The sequence below is a fragment of the Sabethes cyaneus genome, chromosome 1, assembly GCF_943734655.1.
Source record: "Sabethes cyaneus chromosome 1, idSabCyanKW18_F2, whole genome shotgun sequence".
NCBI classification, from domain to species: domain Eukaryota; kingdom Metazoa; phylum Arthropoda; class Insecta; order Diptera; family Culicidae; genus Sabethes; species Sabethes cyaneus.
Genome location: NC_071353.1, coordinates 10,485,277 through 10,505,721, shown reverse-complemented (window position 1 = coordinate 10,505,721; position 20,445 = coordinate 10,485,277). Strand labels below are relative to the sequence as shown.

Below are 20,445 nucleotides of genomic sequence, written 5' to 3'. Positions count from 1 at the left end.
GCAGGCGGAATTGATCGATAGTTCTCACAGTCGCCCTTTTTGATCAGGCAGATAACCTCATACTTCCACTCCTCCGGTAGCCGCTCCGTATCTCAAATTCTAACAATTAGCCGCTGCAAACAAACGGTCGGCTTTTCTGGTCCCATTTTGTTAAGCGCCGCTCCGATGCCCCAGCATTGTTCCCAGCTGACTTGTTGTTCTTTAGCTGCACGGTGGCCTCCTTAACTTTACCAATCGTTCGGGCTGGCACCTCTTCCGAGCTTGTTGCACCATCGAAACTGCTTTCCCCGCCGCCATGGAAGTGTTGCTTCTACCTTTCAGTCACCTTACGATCGTCCGTCAGAATACTGCCTTTCTTATCCCGACACATTTCGGCTCGCGGCACAAAGCCTTTGCGCGATCCGTTTAGTTTTTGCTAGAACTTTCGCGCTTCCTGAGAACGATGCAGCCGCTCTAACTTTGCATACTCCTACTCTTCCAGGTAGCTCTTTTTCTCCAGAAAGATTTGGTTCCGCTGCGTCTTCTCCTGTATGCGTCTTTCCACGTTCTGACGTGTGGAACTGTGCATCTTCATCGTGAAACCAATTGTTCCGTTGATTCCGGGTCACAAGCCCGAAGGAGCTCTCCGCTCTTTTTTAGTTTATTTAGTTCATTAATTCAACATCAACAGAATACAGTTGTCCTAATGATGGTTTTTTATACTATTAACAATCACAGTCAAAAAAATTACAATTATTTTCTTAAACGTCATTGATAGAGAAATACACCGAAAAGTTTCGGTAGATAGTTTCACATGACAGATTAAAATCAAAGACAGCGGTAACTCTATTGAAGACTCGCTGTACTCCGGTCATAGCACTGTTTCGTCCGTAGTTGGTGCGTTGAAATGGTATTCGCAGCATGGCGTCATTCCGCAGTGCCCTGGAACGTACGTTCAGATTAAACGTTCCCAAAATAGCAGGACAATCGATTCTTCTCTGCAACATATCAGCAGCAAACAAAGTTCTTGCGACGTACTTTCGCACCTGAAGTGTCTCCAAATGGATCAATCGACATCGTCTTTCGTAACTCGGCAATCGGAACAGACCTCGCCAAGGTAGATGACGGAGAGCAAAACGAAAGAAGCGGCGTTGAATTGACTCAATCCTGGCCATTCCGTTTTGATAATACGGATGCCAGACAATGAAACGGTATTCGAGAGTCGAACGGATGAGCGAGCAGTATAAAGGCTTGAGACAATACACGTTGGTGAAGCCTTAGCAATGCGGAAGACGAATCCTAGAGTTCTGGATGCTTTGTTCACAATGTAGGAAATGTGTCGTCTGAACGATAACTAACTATCCAAGATAACGCCGAGATCCTTCATTTGGTCGACACGATAGATTTTAGTACCATCGAGCTTGTAGTTCACAAATCACAGGTTGACGGAGGCGGGCGAAAGAAATAATGGAGCATTTTTCAGGATTCACGAGCATGCAGTTCAAGTTACACCTGTGTCAAGCTCCCATTGAAGACGGATTGCATCGACCTTGGAGCGAATCCTCAAGTAAATCTTCAGATCATCGGCGTAAGATAAACGAAGGCCTTTAGGATTAACGGTCCCAAATGACTGCCTTGTGGGATTCCAGACGAGGCCTAAAACGCATTAGATTGAAAATCTTCAACCGTCACAATCAGTTTACGACCTGCGAAATAGGAATTAAACCAACGCAGCACCAATTTGGCAATTGTAATAGCATGATTGATTTTGTCGAACGCCACAGATAAATGCCAATGCAGTATATGTGCCGTCTGTTTGAGCACGTTGGTGCTTGATGGTATTTTAACAGTCCTCGATGCTTCGTCTTCGTCAGCTCATCTTCTTCCGGCAGCGCAGCCTCGAGTGAATGTGCATAGTTTGCGGTGATGTCTGGTTGCTTCAGCCGCGCGAGATTTAACCGAAGCTTGCCTTTGTACTGAATGCTGTTCACAACGGAAAGTTTTGGGCGCATCTTAACCATCACTGGGTATAGTGGTCCGAGTCAACCTTAGCGATTCGATAGGATCTGACGTCAATGCTGACTGTATGACTGTATGATTTGGTGATATCCAGGTGTACTTGTGTAGGAGTTATATAATACGAAAACAGGATAGGCCCAATAATTAGAAGCGTGGAGGAAATACCATGCCCTATTTATGAAAATTGCGAATCACTGCCAATACCCTCAAGCAACCAAATGAAATTGATAGGTATGAGCTATTAAAGCGAGGTTATTAAATATATGAACGCTTGCGGCGTGGAGAACAACGGAATTGTAACTGAACCGGGTTTGGCGATCAAAAACTTGTTGGAGAGTGGGATCGGCCGGTCGAAGGATCGCAATGATTGGCCAGTGAAGATACTGGTATGCAAGCAATTGCATACAGTATCGTTTGACAAGGGAAACAAAGAGCGTTCCCTTTCAGATGCATTCCGAGAGTCATTTGCCGGATGTATCTGCAGCATTGTCGTCGACAAAGTTCATATACCGTTCATCTTTTTGTACAATAAATTATGAGCTGCCTTAATGGGGAAGTTCTGGCAGCACGGTTAAGAATTGTTGTTTTTGTTTTATCGCTCCGTTGCTTTCGAAATTTTCAGTGTTAAAACTCAGTATTTATTTCCGCAGTTTGCGCGAGTGTGTTGTTTAGTGCTGATGGATTCCTAATCCCGCTGATTTACAAAGGATAAGCACGGATAAGTACATTTTCAAACGTAAAGTAGTTTCCGATGACATGTCAAAGAAACCCCATAAAAAATAATTCGAGATGCCAATTGTTGTCGATGTTTATTGACGAATATGGGTTTCGTTTGACATATAGTTGGCGCTACGGTAAAGATGATGCTGTTATGTATCAAAATTAAAATAAATAGTTTTGAAATGTGTAGCTGAGCAACTGAAATGTTCTCTTCGGCTGTATTTTAATTAAAATTATATAAAAGCGGATAATTTGAATGAATGAAATTTCGTGTTAATGCAGTATCTCCAAAATAGAACTTAGACGGTATATATATGGAAGAGAACTATTCCAAATCAGCTTCGCATGCTGCTTGTTTCAAATTACAACTATGATTTTGTCAAATTAATTACGCGCCAGAATAATGAAAATTTTTCTGGAAGTGTGGATATGGAAAAGTATCCATGCGGGGCTTATTGTTTCGGAATGTGCGTGTATATCCAGGCATTCTAGAAATGGGTCGTTGGAGGAACAATAGAGGTATCACCTTCCATCTCCAGGACTAAAATTATTTGCATTTAGGTAGACAAACTCTCTAACTAAAAGATGCAAGTAATTTTTTTACATAAAAGCGCTGCTGGTCAGCGGGCGATGGATTGTATCTCACACACACACACACACACACACACACACACACACACACACACACACACACACACACACACACACACACACACACACACACACACACACACACACACACACACACACACACACACACACACACACACACACACACACACACACACACACACACACACACACACACACACACACACACACACACACACACACACACACACACACACACACACACACACACACACACACACACACACACACACACACACACACACACACACACACACACACACACACACACACACACACACACACACACACACACACACACACACACACACACACACACACACACGCACACACACACACACACACACACACACACACACACACACACACACACACACACACACACACACACACACACACACAAGTACGGGGAGCATCATGCATTTTCTTTTTGTGAAGCATATCATCATGCATTTTCTTTTTGTGAAGCATATCTGACTTCTTACACCAATCTAAACATTGCACGTGGCTTGAATCTGAAAACTTAAACGAAAACTAAAGCTTTTGCTCAAATACTCAATTCACAAAACACATTTTCTTGTTGGCTGTTTGAAGGACGCCTACTGTAAGGAAATCAAATCTTAACGCAGCTATTTTCTCTCCATTTCAGACGTGAACCAGAGCGGCGAAATCGATCGCAAGGATTTCGAGCTGGCCATCGAGGTACCATTTACTGCTAACTTTAATTTGGAAAATGGTCTGAAACTGAATTGTGTCACCTTTCATTTCGTTTCGTTGTGAAATTTCAGAAAATCTGTGAACTGCGCGGCTGGCCAGCGGGTAATCCACGGAACTCCGAAACGCACGAGTCCATGTTCAAAATTTGGGATGGATTGCGTTCCAAAGCCGATAAGGACAACGACGGACAGGTGAGTGAATGCTGACGGTTTGATTACGCTAAGTAAATTCATTAAGTCAAAAGAACAAATTCCCAAAAAAAAAAAGCAACCGAAACGGTTGAAGAAACCCATCTATTTGACACTCCGATAACTTTACGGAGCAATTTGCAAGTAAACAGCATTTGCTCCGGGCCAGTACCTACCGCAGAAATTGCGCCGCCCTTTTCGGTTTTGTGACCTTCCTCACAGAAGAAAAATAAAAACTTGCCAGCTCCGTTTTCGTTTAACTTTGTTGCATATTTCAGCAGATCATTATTTTAATACCGCTGCTGCCGCCCCGAATCTAACTCCTGCGGGATGGGCACACTTTTGGTCTTTTTATTCGAGTTAAGACTTTTCTTGAGAGCCTGACCGTTCTCGGAACTGGAAACGAACTGGACGGGAAAATGCTCTCGAGAACAAACAAATAATAAAAAAAGAAAAAAACATATTGCTACAAAGTTTGGAAATAGTTTTTCTTCACGTTCGGACTGCCATCGTCTTCGCCAGCTAGAGCCAATCGGTCCGTCGGGAGTCGTAAAAAAGGGAATGGAAGCTGTGAAGATCAAGAACAATATAACTCTTCCTCGAGTGAGTCTTCGCGTTGAGTGCGGGATTGCGACCCCGTGGCGTGGCAGCTGGATCTCTGTGGGGGTGGTGACGAAAACAGAGAAAGCATCCAGTCGGTTGGTAATAAAGTTGGGTACCCCTTCGCGGTTTTGACGTGAGATGTTGCTATCTGCACTGTATTGTCTGGCGTGGAACGCATCCAAAGGGAAGGCTACGGTTGACCGAGCCGGTTCGAGTGCACCATACGGTTGAGAAAAGATTCCTTTTGTGGGTTGAGAACTCCACTCTAGGACTTGATTTATGGAGCATGCATTCGATCGTGATACGGTTTGTGTAACATTTAGGATGCGGTTGTTTCTTGAGTGAGTGGAAACGCTGCCACCGCCCGCCGCCGGTCTGGTGACGATTGCAACCGGCTGCAAACTACCGTCACAGACAGTCGGACCCGGGTGCTACCGCTCTGGTATGCTTTGGTCCTTGAGGGCCTTTCTGTTTTTAAAATCTTATTCTGCAGAATAAATTACAACTGTTTTCGTTTTCGTCTGTCGTGATGGTAAGGTTAGGAAATGGATTGCATTAGTGAGAGTTGCAGTGTGTAGGTTTGTATTAGGGAAATGCTCTTTACTGTGTTTTCCTATTTCAGCTCAAGTAAAACTGTGTGGAAACGTGTTGTTCTTGTGGTACGGGAAACGTTTCGAAGGAAACGATAATACAGCAGCAGGAAAACAAAACTAGCAAAAGATATATCTTCTCAGTCGGTTAAGTGGATGTAACCTGACAACGTGGAGGCGGTGCAGATTTTATAGCATGAGAAATCGTTATCGCTTAAGTTTAAGTTTTGCTTCAATGAACGATAAAAACAAGCTGTAAAATGTTTCATTTTCGGGCTTAGTGCTGTTTGTTTACTTTCAAATTAGCAGCAATTGCAGTACTAAATGTGATGAGCTTTCGAACTGTTGTTATATGCACGTATTTGTTATAATTTCTTTCGACACTTTGACAAATTGGTAGGGTTTAGTTTCCTGAAATCACGTAGTCTCTTTGTCTTCTCGACAAAATGTTATGGGAAGCAAAATAAGTATAAACATATAATATTTTCTCGTATTGCAATCACACTAGTCTCATGAATCATTTTCTTAATATTCATTCCAAAATTGGTACTGCTAGAGCACATCATGTCGAGTACCTTTTCTTAGTCTTTTCTAGCAAAGATATCGCACAGACTCTAATGGATAAATGTTTGCAATTTTTCTCCTCCGCTATAAGCATATGCTACGACATCAGGGAGATTAATAATAATTAAACCAAAAAGTTCCGGTACCGAAATCCGGACCGGTAGGCTGGATTAAAATTTATGAACTTTCCAAAACATTTGCTATAGGTTTCATTATTGCACCTTAATCACCCTTATGAACGACTCATTTTCATAATGGAAGTTCCTTTAAGGAAGCGAAAATTGCTGTTCTCGATAAATGAACTTGTTTAGTCGTTTTATTTGATCATTTGTTTGTCCTGGTAGAGCGGTGGAATCGCTTTGGTTATTTCTAAAGAAAAAAACAGAAATGCTATGTTCCAGAAATGATCCCATTAACATAGACCTACTTTGGGTTTGTGCGTTAAAGCTCTGAGCATTAAAGAAAGCTTTTTTCACTTCACAAAGCTCTTTGATTCGTGAGCAGCCAATGTAGCGTACAAAATAATAAAATAAATAGCAAGGTTATAACATAATAGTTTTTCTAAACGATTGAAACTATTATGTTTGTCGTATGTTTTTGTTTTATTTAGGAGGATAAGCCATATGATAAGGATTTTACCATGTTTTTAGTAGGTGATCATTTTAGTGTAACGCACTCCTGCTTTATTCGTGGTTTGACAATCTTATTCCGCCAAATTTTCATTTGAGCGGTATTTTCGGGCACCTTACCATTTGCCTTAGGTTCCTTCTTGATCAAATTTATGTTTGTTCCATTGCTAAATTGACCAAGCTTTGATTAGAATCGGAAACATTGAAAATGTGTTTTCACGTCAGTTCTCCGGACTGATTCAGTATATATAGCACCATCAGTTGGACTATCCTCCTTTTTTGGTCAACTTATTGACTACTGACTATTCGAATCTTACATTTTTAAAGGACGCAGAGAGTAGAACCAGCTGGAGTAGGATGATTTGCATTATAGCCGCGTTCTAAAATACCTTCCAGACAATTTGCAATTTTGAGTAGGCATCCGGGTCAGTCACAGCCTCGCCATGTGTGTTCCATCATGTAGATTGTAAAAAAATTGGCCCCAACATGTTGCCTTGGGGTACTTCAGCAAAGACTGCGTACGGCTCGGAAAGTGCGTTGTTTGCGCACATTTGTCAAGTCCTACTGTCGCAGTTAACTGCTTAGTTTGCAATCATTTTGGGGAAGCGGATTCAGAGGAGCTTGTGCACCAAACCAAAAAAGCAGAGGTCCGAGCCCTGAGCCTTGAGGAACTCCAGATGTTGAAAAACCCACTTCGGACTGTTGATCTCCACAGAACACGGTTTGGGCTTGTTCCTTCAAATAATTGCTCTACTAGGTTAACAGCCGAAACGACAAAGTTAAACTGAGTTTCCAGCTTCGAACAAAGTTTACGGCGATGGATGGTGTCGAAAGCTTTAGAAAAGTTCAGTAGTAGCAGTATGGTCGAACCCTTCCTGTCGACCGTTTCGACAGTCATCGAAAACGCGTACCGCTGCTGTTTGAACACTTTACCCTTTACGAAAACCATTCTGATACTCAGATAGCAAGTTGTCCTCTCTGATAAACATGAACATTTATTGCTCCAGAAGTTTTTCAAACATCTTTAGCGATAGGTCTAAGATTAGACAGAGCATTTAAATGCCATTTTTTTCGTAGCGGCAATATCTTGGCATGCTTCCAGAGTGTAGGGAAGAAGGATGTTTTAATGATGCGGTTGAACATGTACATGTACGACTACCAACGGTAGAATTATTTTTATGAATTTGATTGACAAACCATCCAGACCGGTTGCATTTGATGTAATGTTGCACATTGCGTTCACCACTTCCCAGGATTGTGCTGGATGGAAGGAAAACTGTAGGGCAGGTCTGGCGTCGGTCTTCTTCGCTCCCTGTTCTCATCGTTTTGAATGTCGCTTAGTGGGGTTTCAGGTGGTAATCACCAGCAAACCAACATAACATTCGATACATTCTCCTCAAAAAATTTACGTGTCCGAAGATTTGAATCGAGTCTCCGTAGTTGTGCAGCATATGGGCATTATATTTTATCGTGCATATTAGTATAATAGGTGGATAAAATTGACGCGCCACCGAAACTTTGTAATTTTTCAATTAGTCGACCCTCAATTTCTAGCCAAATCATTTCAGTTGCTTCTAGTGACATGAAAATCGATTGATAATAACTTTCTTTCTGCAACACACTTTGCTTTGATGAATTTTCATTTGCGAGCTGACCAAAAAAAAAATACAGTGGGATTTCGAATTTGGCATGGTTTGATTTTGGCATGCCTTAATTTTGGCACGGACCGATTTTGGTAACAAAGGTATTCGTTTTTGGCAACACAAAATATTTCACTTCCAAAAATATGTTCAAATGTTCAAATCAGTCTCCGCATATTTACATACTCCAAATGACAAGAAAATGATGGCCTCAGAATGTTGGCCAAATGTGTGGTTACAGAGTGCTTCGAACAATATTTTTATTGCCGTAGGACTACGTCTTACTGCAGGGCGTCAAACCGGACGGATAGCTCTTGGTGGATTTTTTAGACATAAAATGGTTACAATCGTGGAAAAATTGTTCAATAATTATATTTAGTCAACTTCCAACGCATTTTCATTTAAATGTTTATATCAAAAAGGGTCAAAACGCACTTGTTGCCTAATTCGAAATCCTGATATGCTAGAACATGTATACTAAAACAAATATATCCTCGCATAAAAAATATTTTGATGTTGAACTTTAATATTCTTTATAATAGTAGCAAAAAAATTGATTGGCCAGGATGTTACGGTATAATATTACGGAATAGCTCTATAATTAGAGTTTATTTCTCCTTCCCGTCGTAGTAAGGAAAGCCACTCTAATTTTCATCATACCTTAGGTGGATTTAAAGAATACTCCAAAAGTTCTGCTGTTGATTTGACTCAAACATACTTACCTTCTGATCCGTGCCCTTTGAATTCACTAAAAAGCCATTATTAAAGCATTTTATTGAAAATACGCAACTGACTTTATATCTTAAATTCGTCGTACCGTTTTGAAATCCGTCTATCAAACTTTTCGTCGTCCGAACTAAAAATCACAATAATGTTTACAAAGCTAGCGCGCATGTATTTGCGTAGGACGGCATGACAAATGTTATTCTGCAAAATTTCTGCAGGTCATGCAAGTTTTCCCGGCTGCAGAATAACGACAATAATGCGTTGCGTGGGATATTTTCACTTTATGAATGACGGAAATTGAAACGATTAGTCGACATTTTCTTCTTCGTCGCACGAAAAAACGTAGGAAATTTGGCTGCTAGGAATTGTTTAATGAAAAAAAAAGCATTTGAATATATCTCAGCTCACTTTGATCGATCGCGTATGATAGTCAACAAACTAAAATATTGGGGAATAACTAATTTTGCATTATGTGTCATAAAAATCGCTGAAATTTTTAATAATTTGTGTTGGATAGGGCGGGAATAGGCAATTACGACGAAGCAGCTACATACCCTATTCTATATTTGATCTATTTTTGACAAGCAACCGTAATGAAATCAATTTTATTAGTGCACCATGTTGTATTGCTACGCCTCACGCATAAGAGGTGTGGCGCAGTCAACTAGTTTTATCGTGGTAATATAGGCAATTACAATACATTTGCTTTATTAACAGGATTTTCGTTGTTTTACAGCTAGTTATGAGTAGTAGACACGTATGATAATACTATATCATCCTAATAATATCGGTAGTAGCAGCCCAGCCAGCACCAACTCGTATAGCAATGTATGAAAATTATCGTAAAGTTGATATCCTATCGTTTATAATGCTAGCAGCTGACACACACACGATTTTCAGCACAAAGTTGTATAGCTATATGAAGCTGGTCGCGCTTAATCGGATCTTATCGTATTGAAATACTAATACAAGCGTATCGCTCAAAACTATTTCTTAGTACGTATATCGGCTCCAAAATAGTACGGATGAGCGGCTTTTGCGCGTCGAATACGATTTTTGACGTAGGACTATGTCTTGCTTTAATAGGGTGGTATGCTGCTAAAACAAAAATGCTCGTGACACGAAAGTGATAGATTTTGAACGGTAATAGCTCAGTCAATTCTGAACGGTTTTTGCTGGATTACATAGCAATCGATTCATAAAACGTGTATCTATTCTGCGGTTTTCACAAAAAGATTGAAATTTTTGCATAAAGTCGAGCAATTTTAGTGAATTTACTAAGCTTCCAGCCAATCACGTTTAAGCATTTTCCGGTATGTTACTTCTATTGCATTTATCAGGTAGATGTGGGAGTAAAATCCATCGTTTTTATAACCTTTCAGTCTAATTACTGCCATTTTATTGAATATTGGATATTTCAGCTCACAAATCCTCAGCTTTTCCGTTCATGCCGAGTGCTTTTGGACACACTGAAATGCAACACAAAACATCATCAGTTTTCGTTGCTACGTGTAACAAAAACAGTAACCGTTTTGTGGCTTGCTGTTAGTGTATCAGTCAGCTACGCCCTTTAGTTACGTTGATAATGGAATGAAAGAACTTGAAAAATTCCAATCCCAATTCTAATGAAACAGAGACTACTTGATCACAAAATTAGACTCTACGAAGCGTTCAAACGTATAGTACGTGAGTTTTGCCGGTTAGCTTCGAAAATTAATGATGAAAGCCGCGCAAGGCTCGTAAAACATCAACAAGGGCGATAAGAAAAATCGGTGTAAGAAGACGCAATGCACATATAGAGTAAGGAGGGGTAAAAGTGCGATGCGGGTAAAAGTGCGATTCAATGATTTATCAGTGCGGATTCCGAGTAAATTGATTACATTGGCATGGATGGGTGAGTACTTTGACAGCTTAAATCTATCAGAAACATTTGTTGTTTACGAATCATAGTTAGACTAATCTCAAGATTTTTAGTCTTGACCTTGGAATGAGGTCATACATATATTAATATTTTTTTGAAACGATGGTTCTACAATTGATGAAGGGACGGTAGGAGAAAGAAATGAAATTTTTTTTTTTTTTTTTTTTTTTTGGTGAAGGAGGGGGAAGAGCGGAAAGGAAGGGGGGGGGGGTATTGGTAGCTATGCTTGACAAGTAGTCATTTTGACTCCTACCTTTTGTCCAATGCTGGAAGGTGCATGAGTCGAACCAAGCTGTAATCTGAGATTATTGTGGGTTCGAATCCGGTTATAATCTCAGATTACAGCTTGGTTCGACTCATGCACCTTCCAGCATTGGACAAAAGGTAGGAGTCAAAATGACTACTTGTCAAGCATAGCTACCAATACCCCCCCCCCTTCCTTTCCGCTCTTCCCCCTCCTTCACCAAAAAAAAAAAAAAAAAAAAAAAAAAAAAAAATTTCATTTCTTTCTCCTACCGTCCCTTCATCAATTGTAGAACCATCGTTTCAAAAGAATCATAGTTACTGAGTTATGGGTAAATGTTATTTTAGAACGGTTTTGATGTAATATTTCGTTGTACGGCAAATACGATATCAACAGGAGGATATTACTTATTGACAAATTGTAGCAGCGTTTTACATGACTCAGATATCTCTCTTGATATTGCGGTAAGAAGAATTTACAAAATATATTTTGCTTTTCCATAATTTAATCAAACCCCGTCAAGCGCCTAGCGGGGCAAAAGTTCGATTTATTGACGGGGTAAAAGTTCGATTCATGGATCGAGAATCTAACTCATTTTACTGACGGGACGACGACACTATGCAAGTCCTTGCGACTTGTAAGGTACTGCGCGCGACGCTGTTCGTCCATCAGTGTTATAGCCGCAATTCTCAACGGGGTTGTTCGGGGAAAGGTTTCGTTTCTATCACGGAGCACAAAAATTCCAGTTTGTTTCAAACGAAATTTTTATAACAACCCAAAAATATTTTTGTTTCAAAACGAAATTTGAATATTTGAATCAAAAAAATAACAGTTTTGAATTAAAAATAAAGTATTGTCAAATTGAGTTTTCGATGTAAATATTTTCAATTTAATCATACATATCCGTTTGGAAAACAACCATAAATGTGGTTGAAACTTCATTTTTACTTTTGTTATAGAGTAAGGATGCGATTTGATGATTTATCGGTGCAGATTCCGATAATTGACTACATTGGCATTAATGGGTGACTACTTTGACTGCTTGAATCTAACGTAAACTCTGGTTACTTACGAAGCATAGTTGCTGAGTTATGTGCAAATGTTATTTTAGGGCGGTTTTGATATAATTTTTTGTTATACCTAATACGATATCAACAGGAGGATATTCCTCGTTGAAAATTTGTAGCAGTGTTTTACATTGCATATCTGTTTTGAAAATACGGTGAGCGGTGAAAAGAGTTTACAAAATATATTTCGCTTTTCCATAATTTAATCAAACCCCGTCAAGCGCCTAGTGGAGTAAAGGTGCGATTCACGGACGGGGCAAAATTGCGATTCACGGACGAGACAAAATGTATAGCTTATATACAGCTTTTGGCACTATATTACAGATACTAGAAATGGAAGATCTGCAGAAAACTGTGCTCTGCAGATGTTGGTCGATGGAAAACAATGTTTTTCCGCTGATGAAACAAAAAACAAACGTTTGGGAAAGTTTCGATCTGTCGGAGGCTGCAATACACCAGCGCAAAATAGGAAAGGTGTAAATTGAGAATATTCCTTACCGAAACATACCGCAGATTGACGATAATATAGTTTTGTTAGCTACTGCTGTGCTAATTTCATGGATTCGAGCTTCGCACTTTTGCCCCGCGGTTTTCGAACTTTTGCCCCGCTAGTGGGGTAAAAGTGCGAATCGGCACTTGATCAAAAGAATGAAGAATTTATTTTCAATAACACTATTATTAAGGATGATTTATAGTTGAATGTAAAGACATTGAGTAGCTGCATCACAATAAAATATATTTTGTTGTTGTCCTTCTTTATATCTCGCGAAAATTGATGACAACTTCAAACATCGCACTTATGCCCCGCCTTACTCTATAATGCCCTGAAACAGACCACTCTTACACGGGTAATTTTTCAAACGAAATGAGTAGTTTCAAATGGATTCCTACCGAGACTTCTAGTGTGACACATTACAACAAGTGCTCTACAATTATCCCTCCCGAGGGTTAAACCTCTGGAAATCTACTGCATCCAGGAAAGTTGGACAAGCTGGTCATCTCTAATCATGTCCTTGGTAGCTATTTCCTGTATGTTTGGTAACTCTGAGGAGATGTTTTAAAACAAGTTTAATAAATCATCCACCAATCGGCCTTTTTAAGAGCCACAGGATTGAATATGTCTTAGAATTAACTTTTTTTTCACTAAAATTAACTTATCAAGTTATGAAGGTATCGCGAAAACTAATTAAAATTGTTCATTTACGTTTGTACCTAATTGGAAGTCAGTTTTCAGTTATTCAATTTGAGTTTGGTTTGGTAAAATTTGGTACATATTTTTTGAAACTCGATCCATTCCTCAATTTTTCAATACAATTGTAATGTTGTTTCTCGTTGGATTTCCGTTATTTTTCGACGAATCGACTGGAAATGAAATCTAGTCTTGGGATAAAATATGAAAATTTATAAATTTCCACGACAGGAAAAGATGCAGGCGATTGAAAAAAAAGTTTTTGACCGACCTCCAGACAACCCGGAATATCTCCGGTGTCCGCTGACTATTGCAAATTTTGAAATATTTTAGAAAAACTAGGAAAATTTTCCCGTTGAATGCAATTCGTTTCATCTAAAAATGTTCAATTTTGTACAAGTTATAACCATTTGAATTTCATCAAAATTTTGCCTGTCCCGATCATTTTGTCTAACCCCTGTATACGAATTAAAGTTTTTCGCAGCTAAAAATAATCGCGTTCGATGTCATAGTAAATAACCGATAAAACGACACGCTCCATTTTTATAATTTTTTTAATATCATTATTTGTTGGCTGCATAAAAGTTGAAGAGACGTTGATTAGGCAGCTAGAAAAACATCGCAAAACCATTTCACATACTAAGAATAGATTGGACAGCATTACGTAAAACCTGCTATTTGAAAGCGGGGAAAAGCCTCTGTTAAGCTTTAGTTGTTGTTGTTTTAGTTGTTGAAGAGCTGCATAAAGGTTTTCATTTGAAAAAGCTACGTAAGACCAGTCTGTTTTTCGTTTCGGTAGATTCAGTGATGGTCTAACAGATATTGATCGGTTTTAGGACGGAAATGAAACGTGGCTCGCTGGAAAATGGTCATCTGCTGAAACGATACATGTACGTTTTAAGCTTGAATTGAAACTACTGGAAAAACTTCAACAGTCACAACACAATCCTTCACTTTTCCAGTTCAAACGAGACACGGTGTGTCATTGAGGGAAACGTATTGATCCGGTTTCTTGACTTCCAGCGGAGCACAGCAAGAACAGAACAGAAATCGATCAGCACCGAGGGCCGATCAAACGATTGCATACCTCGCTGATGGGATGGGATGGATGGATATCAAATCCTTTCAACCGTGCTGGGATCCCCTGAGTGAGTGTACGTATGAAACCGTCATTTTTTCGCCAACCTTTGTACGGCAGAGTACATCAGCACACAATGAACGTCCTCTTGCCTTGCCATTGGACCGGATTTCTTTTGAGCCCGTCGTTATAATCTGTCGTACAAAAAGTTGCACAAAGAAAATGGAGTCTCCAACCGGTAGCGGAAATGTGGTGCTGTTCTCAGAGCGCAGCGGTATAAAACCGGCAGGGACGAAGGAAATTTTCATGAGCTCAGCTCATTTTTTTCTATGCAAGGAGGGAAGACCGGATGGAATGGAGACGGTGACAGGATAATTCAATTTTGATCTTAATAGAAGGGGGTAATTAAATTAGCCTCGCAGACAAAGAGACTCTTGTTACGTATTAAAGGGAAAACCGGCTTAAGAGTGTCGATTACAATGTGGCACTCCGATTAACGAATATTGTAAATGTTACCCTAAACATACAAAGTTAGATAAGATAACATTAACGAAAATGCTTCGTTTGATGGTGAAACCAGACGATGCAGTTGTGTCGTCTAGACATGAGTGAGCAGTACGGTGCCTTATAGTTTAATGATCCCGAACAAATGAATGCTCTGTCCATCCACCGATGGAAACATTGAATGGGTCACAATTCCCAGTCCTTGAGGACAAGAAATCAAAACTTTCTTCGCTTAACCATCTGAGGTATGAAATTTTGCAAGAACTGCACGAATCTTTTTTCCTTTTTCTGTTAAGTTACTTGCTTTTCTTCTCATAAAAAATTGCTGAATAAAACTTTGCACTGCCATTGACCGTTATCAGCAATCCAAATCGATTGCGAGTGATTATCCTGTCCGTAGAATGCAATCGTTTTTAATGTTCACCCACCTCATCGTTGCTAGATTCGTTTGGGAACAGCGCCGCTGCTGTTCAGAACCAAATTTGTGCAAATCTATGGGAAAATTATAAACTCAATTTGAATGGCAGTCGAAGCTACGAAGTAAATGGAAGGGTCGGTCTGTGCCTGAAATGCAGTAAATTGTCTGTTTTTTCATACCTTCTGCAGAAGGCTGTCCTGGATTAACTGCGAGAACCGGAAAACATTTACTATCGAAGCATATTTAGTGTCAGAAAAATAAATCCAAGGAAAAAACTTTAACTTAAATTATCAAACCGCTGACGGTAAAATCGGTGAGTTGAAGGTCATTTTCATTCTATTTTTATGATATCATTGAATCAGATGCTAATTGCATTATTATTCGCATGCAGCGATCAGCCCGTTGAATTCCACATTGTCACATCTGACGGCTGAGCGAGCAAATTCATAAACGAGCTGAGGTCTGGCCGCTGCCATAACAGCGAGATGCACACATAATGGCCAATTCATCCACTCTTGTTAGACCGATCTGGGATGGATTGAGCAAATACCGGCCAATTAAGACGATTTACATATTAATGAAATTCTGCGTGTCTTTGTGTACGTGTGTGTGTGGGAACGAGCGAGTGGACGAGTTTGAAAATGGATCCGAGCCGTTTTATAAACGCTGTAGAGTGGCTCAATTCGATTCACGCTAATTCCACCCAGGCCAGTGAGTGGCAGCAAAATCCTCGATGTGCTCCGGCACGCCCGAGTGAAGTTTCAAGTCGGAACTGCCGTTTCGGGACATGCAACGGCAGTCAGGGCTCTTGAAACCAGTAAACAGTGTGTGATTGAAATGTAAATTACTGCCGAATTAGGAAATATTCAATACAGTTTTCAGCGGTAAAGGTGCGGTTCATTAGGCCATTATCGGGAACGATTCAGTTGATAATGGCCTAATGAATCACACACCTGGCGTTTGGGTAATCAAACAGAGTACCGAGGAAAAAGGAAGTACCATTAGTCCATACAGTCATGCAGTGAACGTTTCATGATGGTTCCGGTTACGCGAATCCGGTAGTTTAAAATGCAACGTAAATTTGCTGTAGCTAACAAAATGGTCCCGTAGGATTGCTAGCCGGTTAGGGTTGTTGCAATTTATTCACTTTTAGCAAATATATTATATCTCAACTTTCAGTAGGAAAATATCGTCGTGGTTGGGCCACCTTTTGGCATTCGCTCATAACTTACGTTTGCGCGAGAAATGATAGAGTAGGACTCGAAAAAACGCCTTGCGTTTGAAAAGTCGTAATAAACCAATAATAACAAAAACAACAACAACAATGAATTCCGTGAAAACGGCCTATTTTTTACGAAGTGTACTACTGCAATGAAAAACGAATAGCAATTCAGGTTTTTATATTATCAATTTTGATTTATTTCAGTATCTAAAAAAGAAGAAGCACGTTAAAATTAAGAACACCAAAACTGTGAAGACGCTAACAATGTTAGTACCCGAATATTAAAATACAGAACAATTCATTACATTACGTTGTTCTTCCCAAACTGGGTAAAATTAATCCACCCTTTTCTAGGACGCAAATCAAATCACGTGGATCCGCGAACCCACGGTTTCATTTTATCATTTATGGTCTTCAACACTTTTGTTCGTATGAATAACTATCAATAGTTAGTCATCGCTTACTATAATGAAAATAAGAACAATAACTTTTTTGTGTTAGGAAATATAGACATAGTTTCTTCGGCAAAGTTGTACATATTGTAAAAATAAGCAACTTTGCTGAAGAAATAAAATTTCTGTCTTTATCGAGCGTTGAACTCTAGGGCTTATTCTTTAAAACTTTTTTAAAAATTTGTTTTTCATATCTAGTTTTTTTTAGTTGCATTTTACAAGAATACAATGTTTTAGGCAATTATCGAAGCTCTCAAAATACACGCTTTTGCAGAAGACTGTAAATCTCTTGGACCTTTACTTGCTGAGTTACCGCATATTCAAGCTATAATTTTCTGTAGCTTCACGAGCTCATGGGGTAAAATGGGGCAAGCGGATTTAAGAAATCAGTGCTTCATCTTAAAGCTTAAGTCAAGTACTATAAACTTATATGGGTTCCGCTTGTCCCCAACCACCCAAATGAGAGTACGGCAAGCATACGTTTTGTGTGCTTCGCGTTCGCTAAAGACTCGATACACGTCCATTCTTTTGTGTTAGTTGATAGACACATGGTTTCTTCGGTAAAGTTAAGAAAATATAAAGGCAAACAACTTTGCTAAAGAAATCACATTTCTATCTCTATAGAGTGCAGACCTATAGAGCATTTTCTTTAGAAATTTTTCAGAAATTAGTTTTTCATACTTAGCTTATGTTGGTTGCAATTTACAACAACATATGGTCATAGGCGATTATTGAAGGACTTAAAAAGTATGTTTTTACAGAAGATTGCAAATCTCTAGGACCTTTCCTTTCCAAAGTTATCGCTTGTGACTCGTGAAGTTAAGGAAAAATAAAGCTTAAGTAAGCGATTACTTCGTAAGGAAAGGTAATAGAGATTTGCAACCTTCTGCAAAAACATGTGTTTTGAGTCCTTCAATAATCACCTGGAACCATATACTCTTGTAAAATGCAACCAACATAAGCTATGTTTGAAAAACTATTTTTTAAAGAATTTCCAAGGAAAATGTTCTAAAGCTCTGCACTCGATAGGAATAGAAATGTCATTTCTTTAGCAAAGTTGTTTATCTTGATATTTTCTATAACTTTGCCGAAGGAATCATGTGTCTATCTTGTAAAATGCAATCAACAAAAGCTAAGAATGAAAAACTAATTTTTAAAGAAATTTCAAAGAGTATGCCCTATAGTTCAGCACTCGATAAAGATAGAAATTTTATTTCTTCAGCAAAGTTGCTTGTTTTTACAATATTTATAACTTTGCTGAAAAACTATGCCTATATTTCCTAAAGAAAAAAAGTTATTTTTTTATTTCCATTGTAGTAAGCAATGACTAACTTTTGACAGTTTCAGATTAAAGGAGCTATTCATTCGAACAAAAGTGCTGAAGACCATAAATGATAAAATGAAAGCAAAAGACACTAGGAAAAAAGTTCCGCTTTTCGCCCTTTCGGACCACTGTGCAATGTAGTATGTTTCGATGAAAACCAAACGCAACTAACTAACAACTGGGAGCGGAACATTTGTGGAGTCCAATTACACTCGGACTAAAACGTAAAAAAAGCATATTTTGGTCTGGAAAAATCAAGTTATCAAGAAGAACGGTGATTCTATTTTGACGCAATCTGCCGAACTTACGTACGAGTTGCAAGCAGTCACGTAGCAAGGGGGCCTCCGAAATATTTTGGCTTACATTTTTAAAAAAATCAATGCAGAATAACAATACACCAAGCTAAAACTGTAGCACAAGTATATTTTTGATGAGTACGCGTTTGAGTAACAATATAACCAACATCGTTTTGTATCTCCCATAGCCTGTGAAAATTCTCAACTATGTAGCTCTCCGTTACTCAGAATATTCGGCATGGGCAAAGGCGACGAAATAAGGACATGGAATGCAGACTTGGTACCTGGAACTGCAGATCGCTAAATTTCGTTTGTGGCGACAGGGTGCTGCTCCTTCAGTTAGAACCCTGAAAGTTTGGCATCGTGACACTGCAGGAGATCTGTCGCAAGGGCAGAAGGTGTGGATGATCTGTGGCGGTAAAGCCCAAATGTTCCAGAACGGTGGAGCGACCAAGGAGTTGGGAACGGGCTTCGTAGTGTTGGGCAAAATGCAGGATCGCGTAATGGACTGGAAAGCGATCAACGAGAGGATGTGCGTGTTGAGGATAAAAGGCATTTTCTTCAACTACACCATCATAAACATGCATTGTCCACACGAAGGTAGACCCGATGACGAGAAGGAAGCGTTCGAATCGAGCAATCTAGTCGAGCAGTTGAATCAAGCTTTTCAGTCAAGCAGTCCAATCGAGCTGTCCAGTCGAACAGTTGAGTCGAGTAGTTGAATCGAGCAGTCGGGTCGAGTAGTAAGTCGAGCGGTTGAGTTGAACAGCCCGTTCGGATTGTCGAATCGAGTAATTGAGCCGAGCAGTTTGGTCAAGTAATTCAGTTAAGTGGTTCAGTTAAGCAGTTATGTCGAGCAGTAGAGTAGTTGAGTCGAGCAGTTGAATCGAGTAGTCCAGTCGAACAGTCGAATCGAACAGTTTAGTTAAGCAGTCGGGTCGAATGGTTAAGTCGAGAAGTGAAATCGAGTAGTATAGTCGAGCAGTTGAATCAAGGCGTCCAGTGAAGCAGTCCAGTCGAGCAGTTGAGTCGAGTAGTCGAACTGAACAGTCCAGTCAAGCAGTTCAAAATAACCAGGTAAGTCGAGCAGTTGGGTCGAGTCGTAAGTCGAGCAGTTGAATTGACCAGTCGGTTTGAGTAGTAAGTCGAGCAGTAGTCAAATCAAGTAGTCCAGTCGAGAAGTTGAGTCCAGCAGTCTAATCGAGCAGTTCAGTTGAACAGTCCAGTCAAGCAATCAAATCGAGCAGTCTAATGAACCAGTCTATTCAAGCAGTCTAGTCGACCAGTAGAGCAATCGAACAGTCTAGCTGTCGGCCAGTGAGATGACTGAGAATAGAACCCATTGCTACGAAAGCGTGACGTCCTGTCAGGGGCTTATTTTTATTTACCGATGAGCCTCTTTTGACGTCCTGTCAGAGTCCTAGTTTTGGCTACAGACAAGCGTCTTATTTATATAGAAGAAGAAAATACTTTACATCACTACAAAAATTCAAAAAACTATAATTTATTATCACCGCGCGCACTTCAAACTTGGTCAGATTTTCGAGGTCAAATAAAGTTGGATTATTTGTGTTGAGCCTTTTTAAAACCTCTCTATGTTTGGAATCAAGTTTTTAGAAGCTTTCCTATTCTAAACAATAGGACATTTTTAGTAACAACGCCCCTTTTAGTAAAAAAGCTTTCCTGTATGAGTGACCCTTCCGT

At 39.6% G+C, this 20,445-nt stretch overlaps 1 protein-coding gene across 1 annotated transcript in view; it reads left to right on the top strand.

Annotated features, from left to right (window-relative positions):
• LOC128732995 (calexcitin-1-like) overlaps positions 1-20,445 on the top strand; it is a 106,879-nt gene that overhangs the window by 71,302 nt on the left and 15,132 nt on the right. Inside the window, exons 3-4 of the mRNA XM_053826514.1 lie at positions 4,019-4,071; positions 4,158-4,277. Of these exons, the coding sequence (XP_053682489.1) occupies positions 4,019-4,071; positions 4,158-4,277 (173 nt within the window). The remainder of the gene's footprint in view (positions 1-4,018; positions 4,072-4,157; positions 4,278-20,445) is intronic.